Here is an 8,394-nt window from a genome sequence, read left to right on the forward strand (position 1 = left end):
GTGCCGCGTCGTCTACAACAGCAGCACCGTTGAAGCGTGGCCTCCTCAATTAGCTCCGCCAATGGCGCGCAGCCCGAGCTAGTGACGCAAGCCACGGTTGAAGATACGAGAGAAACCTGTTCACATTGCACTCGGTTGTTTGTCGTTGTGGCATATATCGTAATCCAGCTGCAGAACTTCCAGCGTCTCTATACTTAATTTATCCTCCAGTACATAAACAACTCTCTCGCAGTTCGTATTTGTGAGTGGCAGGAACCTTCCATCGGAGTGCAGAGCGGCTCCGCCAAAGGAACTGAAGATGACGTAGTTCCGTTGTTCGTTTCCACGCCCACACTTTCGCGTGCTCGCGTGGGCGGAGCAAGAATTTCTTTTTTTGGCGTATTCTAAGACTCCTACTACAACAACTGCGAAAGAAAAAAAAAAAAACGCCAGGCCTGCGCGGAAAGCGCAACACAGCCACAGCGAAAGCTCGAAGAGCGGCATTTCTAGAGCCCGTTATAAACTCCCTTGTGGCTGCTAATACAAGTACACTAGCAACGTACCCACTACGCCACAAATCATTATTTTTGTGAAGCTGGGAATCACCCATCACGACATTACTCCTCATTCTGCGGAGAAGCGAGGTATCATCTTTAAGGCATTATGTGCACTTTCTTGATTCGACGGCTGACGACGATGAAGAATTATGAGTGAGCCTTTTGTAATGGGTTGGAAGCTTTAAAGGACCCACTAGTTACGTAATTCGCATTGTATGACGCCCGGTCGTTATTTCACTCTCCCACCACGCTTTATAACATACGCTAACGTGAGAAAGAGATAGAGAGAGGGAATTAACTTTATTGAGACTCTGAGGAAATGGATCATGGGAGCCTTATGGCCTTCCTTGGCAACCAATAGAGGTGCACTTGCGAGGAACCCACTACGCTATAAATCATCACAATTTTTGTGAAGTAGGGAAGCAGCCACTATGCAATTTTTCGTCATTCTGCGGAGAATCGTGGTACCTACTAAACACCTGTAAGGCATTACGTGCATTTTGTTGATGCTGTGGCTGATGATGACGAAGAATTATGGCAGAGCCTTCTGTAATGGGTTGAAAGCATTCAACAACCCTCTCGTTGCGTAATTCTTATTGTGTGACGCCTGGTTACAGCATTCGCGTTGTGTGACTCTTGGTTGTTATTTTGCTCTTCTACCACGCTACATTACATATGTTAATGTGGTTCCTTCCCGACATGAAGCCTGTATAGGGTTTTTTTGCAAAGCGGTTTCAAGCACCGGCATGGCTCTGAGGTAGAATACTGGGCTCCCATGCAGAGGACCTAGGTTAGAACCTCGTTCCATCCTGGATTTTTTTTTCTTATTTCGTTTTTCTTATTTCGAGCGATAGTGGTTACGGACACCGGCGGCGGCGGCGGCGGCGGCGGACAACTACGGCGCCAAAAACGGCCCTTGTTATGATCTCATAAGAGCTTTCGCTGTAAAAAATTATGACATCGTCGACAATGATGTCGGTCCTTGTTAACGACGAAGTTTTACCGAATTCTAAAAACAATTCAGCTTCCCTTTAGCATGATGCACGTCTGTGAGATTTTCACTCAGCCACTCATTGCAAAACAACGTCACGAGTGCAATATCCTGCATATGAAATCATAACGAACTTGTCATAGTTTCTTGCCTAACTTTGCAATATCTTGGACAATTTCAATGCACATATATAATTAACGAATACATTCGGGTACATGAAAGTCGGAGAGCTTCCAATGAATACACAAGGCACTGTTTTGACAAACATATCGGGATACATTCTGGTACACCAAGAATTATTGACGCACCAGGAAACTTAAACGTCTTGTGTGCAGTCGCAGTTCATTTCAGTTTTATTGAGGCGTACAAATGTGTTTCAACGCCGCAGATTCCAACCAAGACGGACGCTTCTAAGAAATCGTCAACAACGGACGTCTTCAAGTATCCTACGCTCCGCAGGAGCTTCATTATAACACTTTTTCTTTGGTGAGTGCAAAAACATGCATTTGTGCAAAGAATTATTGTTCGCAAATACTGTTTAAAAATACTTGTATCATCATCGCTACAATGTACCCTGGATCGAACCACTGTCTCGGCAAGAGGTGACTAACCGACGGACATTAAATTTGGGGGTGGGGATACAGGAAAAGAAAATCTCATTACTTGGACGCGGTCGCACAGCGACGCACTAGCAGGGGAATCAACGTCACGCGTTGTCACTCTTTGAAAGCCTATTATCTGCTTCTCCTCGCTTCGTCACGGGTGCGTGTAAGACGGCGTTTAAACAACAGTTTGCTGGAGGATTGTGGTGGCAGCGAATGGTGTGGTGCAAACTTGGCGCGCCTGTGCGCAGGTTGATGTCGTGCCTGACTTACTCGGCTGGCCAGCTGTACGCTGCCACGGCAACCGACGATCCATTCGTGATGACGTCGACGACCAATGCGGTGGACATATTGGCCACGGGGCTAGCTCTTCCGCTAGCTGACAGGTGGGGCCGAAGACCGAGCATGGTGTGCGCCTACGGTCTGGCTGCTGTCTGCTACGTGGGCGTGGCAGGATTTTTCGGTAAGCTGAGTGGCGTTTATTGCTGCTGGTAAGCCGGTAAGAGCACGGTAAGCCGGTAAGAGCACGTGGGAAAGGAAGAACGCAATAAAAAAAATCACATTTCACCGCAAGGGCGAATCACTGAATCTGATAGCAACAAATTGTAATGTTATACGAAGTTGGTAGCTAGCTCTTTTGGATCCGATCTCGCGTAAGTCCACAAATTGCTGGTGTAAGAGAATACGGCCGCTTCACGGGGAGGTGGTCTTTCAGCACAGTTTCTTTGCGTTGAGAGCGCAGCACGAGCCGCGCGCTGATGGCTGTCGAGATGGCGCGCGCGCCAGTGATCGCGACCGCGCCCTTAGAATCAAAGTTCAAGGTTTCTGCTCGAGCGACAACTCCCCCCCCCCCTCTCGCGTCTTTTCATGCTCGTTCAAGACGGGTGGGGCGTTTCCTGTCTGCTTCGACGGCAGGCCTCGCGAGCGGGGTGATGGTATCGCATGCACCCTCCGAGCGACGGAGATGAGCCGGCTTGTTTGATCTCTGCGTCAGCTGCGTTCGTCGCCCCCGCTCGCGCGCTTTTAGCCGCGGTCGAACACACGATGGGGGGGGGGGGGATGTTATCAATTTGGACTTCGTACGGGACATGACGGCAAAAACCCGTCGAGAGTGTCCACATAACTGCTGCCGCAATAAAAAAATGCGGGAAGTTTGCACTGAGTCGCGCAAAGCTTGGCACAACCAAGCACGGGCCCATTGCTGCTCGCTGGGCAACCTATTTCTCTATTTCTTTATATTTTTGCATAGAGCTGGGCGGCCTTCTTTGTTTCTCATTACTTTTATCTTTCTTTCTCCCTCACTTTATTTTTCTCTCTTCTCTCTGGTTCTTTCTGTTTTTTTTTGTCTCTGTTTATTTCTATTTCTTTCTTTTTTCTCTCTCTGTCTATTTCTCTACCTATCTCTTCCTTTCCTATCTTTGTCTCGCGCTCTCTATATCTCGCTTGCTTCCTCTTTCGTTTTAACTTTTTTTTTCTCTCTCTCTCTCTATTTCTTTCTTTCTCTTTCTGCGTTTTTTCTCTCTATTTCTGTCATTTTTTATACGCCTAGTTTCACTCTCTCCCCTCCTCCTTTCTCTCCTCCTCACCCTAACTTCCCTTTTCTACCCCCTTGCTATTCGATACCATACAAGGCTATGCTGTCTTCTATCAGCATGTCTGAATAGCCGATTTTTTTTCTTTATTACCTGCTTTTGACATATAACAAACATACACAAGAGGAAACGCTATTTACAATACAACACTGGTTGTATAAAAAGGCAAAGAGATCGTCAGGAAAAAAAAAAGGGAAGGGCCATACTGGGACTAATGAGGACACTCTAAAACTCCTTCATTTGTAAAAGAAGCTCCACACGATCTAACCAATCGGGAACATCTTCAAGAAGTTTTTGTTCTTCATCAAAACGGGTTATGCTTTCTTTGAAGTATTGACGCACCGGACGGGCGTCCACATCAGCGTGCCGTATGGCCATCCTGCACTTCCATGTGCTGTGGAGTGTAATCAACATTATTTATATTTATTACATTAAAAACAATCTTTCACTCACATCACTATCTTCCCGTCGTAAAGTCACGCGTCTGGTCCTTTTTCACAAACTATTCCACCATCCAACTCTCCGTAACGAACTCATTTCACAGCCGCAATACATATCGCCTCGAATCGACCATCGTCACAAGGTTGGTCTTGAAACGTGTCACACAAAAAGCTTCTTTCAGTAATTTATTATCCGATCATCCATTGAATGGAACCACCTTCCCGATGCCATCATATCAATTCATGATAATCACTTGTTTAAAGCCGCTTTATCTAATATTGTATAAACTGATTCTCCTCATTTTTTTTCTTGTTTGCTTTTGCAATATGAGTGCTTGCTAGCCACCCAGGACTTGATTTCTTTTTTTCTACATATATGTTTTGCAACCTAAGTGCACTATTTATTATTGTTTATCACTTGTCTGTGAACACGTTACCTGTCTTTGTTAATTTAGCTAAAAGTGTATAACTACATGCCTTTTACTGTAATGTTCTATCTGCTTTTTGTTCTTCTGTCGTTTGTTTTCTTATTTGTAACCACTCCCCTCTTTAATGCCTTTGGCCCTGAGGGTTTCAATAAATAAATAAATAAATAAATAAATAAATAAATAAATAAATAAATAAATAAATAAATAAATAAATAAATAAATAAGATGAAACGGTGTCCTGTCATCACTTTCAACGGAGAGATACCGAATTCCAGGGTAGGTCTAAGGGGAAATCTTGCTTTGGTGGTACGCTGCAGTACGTCCCATAAACACACGGCGTCCCAGCAGTCGAGGAACATACGGTCTATCGTTTCTACTTTTCTGCATATGAAGCAATCGGTTCCCCATGACACAAACATGCCCTTTTCCTCCAGCCATTGTTTTTGACTGGAAGTGTACCTGAATGTAGTTGAAAGAAGAATGTTTTCATTCCTACAGGTACCATCATTATTTTGACCCTTTTTAGCACATTTCTCCATCGACCCCCAGGGTACATGGTTCTATACAGCGGTACAGGTGGTACAACGTCACAAAGGTCTTTGTACAATTTCTTCCGTGCCACAGCGGAAAGATAATCGAGCGAAACGCGAGCGGAGAAGAAATTACTCGCTAAAACTACTTCTTTTAGAAATCTATGTAAGCTTCCAGGCAAATATTTCGCCGATACAACAATGTTCGGCAACCGTTTGCACAGGCAAAGCTGATTGGTTAAGACGTTCGCTTGCGGATCGTGGGTACGCGGGTTCGAATCCCGCCGCCCCATGAGGATTTTTTTCGCCAAGATTTTCTCTTCCTTTATATCTTTATTTTTTTCTTTCTGTCGCTCTCTTTATTTCCTCGCTCTCACCCTCGCATCTCTCCTTCGCTCTGTGCTTCCCCTTGCAATACGCCGGACAAATCGGTGCACGTGTTGTTCATGGAGCGAAGATGAAGGAGTGGACTAATATAGGGAGAAGAGGACGAAGACAGCGCGTGCCGGTTCATGATGATGATAATTTTGGGTCACGACACATTACGCCGAGCTAGAACAGCTTCGATGTAAAAAAATCGAGACCATTCCACTCGGCACCGAAGGCGGGTGACCAGCGGAGCTGACGGTTGCCAACGCTCCTTTGGGAGTTGTCCAAGGGTAGCGTAAGCGCAGTTTTATTGTAAACTGCGACTTTCCCTAGAACACTGTTTTCGGGCGGCATCGGCATTACGTTTTCTTTCTAGCGTTCGTCAGCTTCGTGAGTTAAAGAGCGTTTGGCGAAAGGCATGTTTGTACCCAATGTTGGCAAGGCCAGAATTTTCCTCATGCGTGCAATTCTCCATGTTGGCTTTACATGTTGTCCTGCAGAGGGCTTTTAATTTTATTCCGCCACCAGTGCACCACCGTATAAACATAAGCGTGCGCAGGGTTCCTCATAAGAGAGCCCCCCCCCCCCCCCCCCCCACCCCCCCCTCTCCCAGTGCGCACGCCTATGCGTATAACAGGCAGCAGCTACGACAGACGGTAACTGCTGCTGTCTTCGGTCTACGCACTCAGCGATTCGCTCGAAACTAGAGTACAACAGCTCCGCTGCAAAAACAATGCTGGCCTAAACAGCTTTGACATGTAGCAACTGACCTAACAAGATAGGATTTTATAGACGAAAATTTGATCTGTATAGTACTGCCGTATCTGCAAGACAGACCACCACACGAAAACCACTCCGCCATCCTGGATTTGAGTTCACAATGCTCGTTGTGGAGATCGCACAGACGGTTCAGTGACGCACTACGGTTATCCAGTTGAAGAACTGGTCACTGTCGGTTGCTGCCTTGGTATAAATCATCTTCTATTGCAGCTGCAGATTCATGAATGATTGTTATGAACATCAATTTGAAACATTGCTTGTTGTAAATGTCATTGAACTGCTGATTATTCGTTGTATTGTACAGGACGACTTACTCAGTACCAAATTATGAAGCCTCCTGAGGTCCTCCAAGTTTGAAAGTTCTGCTCCTGATTTGCTGGAGGAAGTTTTATGTCGTAGATGGCTGCGAGGGGGTCTGCATACAATACAGCAGCTATAAAAAAAAAAACAGCCGTGCTATATCGCACGCCTCAACATATTTGGTATAGCATTATACGTCATAGGGGTAAGCCACAACACTGCGTTTAAACGAATCACATAGTGTCAAAATGAGTCTGTGTGGTGTTGTTGCAGCGTTATATGCAGCTTCACGTCTAACTTGGGTAGCTAAGTTAATATGAGTTGTTCTCTCAGAATTTCCACGATGTACGCCTAAGAGAGGCTAGCAAATGACATTATTAGATCGTGTGGTTAATCATGAAACGGTAGATGAGCATTTATTTTTATGCCTGTTTGCATATCGAAAATATCATGTGGCCCTAATTCAGAAGCTGTAATGCTGACTCCTGTTGCTATATTAGAGTTGTTGAACACTTCCTGGCATATGAGAACCAGCTAATCGGAAAAAAGCCAACTATCTCACGGCAAATAGCTGTTGTGAACTATTCCTGAATGCGCGCAGCCTTATTTTATGGTGCGCCTAATCGCTTGCTGGTGATGAGATTTTGTTGCAAAGTGGAAATTTTTGCCTTTTGCAAACTGACGCTCTTTAAACAAAAATGTAACGCTATACATTTGTATTTCAGGCAAATCAGAGGCAATATTCGCCATCCTGATGGTGGGTCGGTTCGCTCTTACCACCGCTTACAACGTGGGCTACCTCTTCGCCGCTGAGATCTACCCGACTGAGATACGCTCGCAAGCGCTATCGATCAGACAAGCATTCGGCTCTCTCGGGAAGTTCCTCAGCGCTCAAGTCGTGCAGCTGGTGAGCTTATCTGTTTCTTCCATTGTTTCTAACAGAACGTTGAAACGGAGTGCACGAGCAGCGTTTCGTTGATTCCTGTGGCTCGCTGCTTCGCAGGCATTCTACGGCCGCTTCCTGCCTCTGTTTATCCTGGGCGGGCTATCTTGTGCGTCGGCACTCATCACGCTGCCTCTACCGGAGACCAACAACCAGCGATTGCCGGAAACGCTGGAAGAGGGCGAGGCGATGCGAGATCTACCCAAGCCCTGGTTCCCGTGCCTAGCGAGGAGAAAGCAGGAGCTAAGCGCAACCGGAACTCGGGGCCGCAGCATGTCCACCATGTCAGCCGCTACTATCGACAGCGTCAGTCCGCACTAGAACTGTCGTGAGAACAACGTGGCGTTGTAAGCAAAAGTACTGCCATAGCCAGGCTTTACACGCGATGAGAGGCACCTCCAGCGGTCTTACACCACGGCACAGATCGCCGGGCAGAGCTGCTGCAAAGTTTTCGCAAAATACAAGATTACATGGCAGCAGTGCTTGAAGCCAGTTAAGAACAAAATAGTCGACCATAACTGTTTTTTATTTACTCAGCGAAGGAAATGTTTGTCATTACTAATTAATGAAATGAGCACGATGTCTTCTTTCATAACCCTTTCTCCAAACACATGACATCTTTATTTTGGGTCGTTAAACCCCAACAATTATTATTATGTCATCTCTAATCCTTGTTCTCGTAAGGGCCATTCTGGCACAAGATTGCATTCTAGGCTGAGCCTTTGCCTTATCGACAATTCAACGTATACTGTCTGTAGTAGTTTCTATCAAAAACAGTTAGTAATAGATCCATGCAAACGCTGTAAAAATCCTTGACGCGCAGAGCGTAGAACGACAGGCTCAACCAATATCAAGTAATTGCATTTTCTGTTCGATTACTTCT

The 8,394-nt window shown here is 45.7% G+C and overlaps 1 protein-coding gene across 1 annotated transcript in view; it reads left to right on the plus strand.

Annotated features, from left to right (window-relative positions):
- Positions 1-8,120, plus strand: part of LOC119393185 (beta-alanine transporter) — a 30,835-nt gene extending 22,715 nt beyond the window's left edge. Inside the window, exons 7-10 of the mRNA XM_037660026.2 lie at positions 1,916-2,013; positions 2,381-2,592; positions 7,294-7,475; positions 7,572-8,120. Coding sequence (XP_037515954.1) covers positions 1,916-2,013; positions 2,381-2,592; positions 7,294-7,475; positions 7,572-7,832 — 753 coding nt within the window. The 3' untranslated portion in view covers positions 7,833-8,120. The remainder of the gene's footprint in view (positions 1-1,915; positions 2,014-2,380; positions 2,593-7,293; positions 7,476-7,571) is intronic.
- The last annotated feature ends 274 nt before the right edge of the window (positions 8,121-8,394 follow it).

This window comes from Rhipicephalus sanguineus, chromosome 5, assembly GCF_013339695.2.
Source record: "Rhipicephalus sanguineus isolate Rsan-2018 chromosome 5, BIME_Rsan_1.4, whole genome shotgun sequence".
In the NCBI taxonomy this organism is placed as follows: Eukaryota; Metazoa; Arthropoda; class Arachnida; order Ixodida; family Ixodidae; genus Rhipicephalus; species Rhipicephalus sanguineus.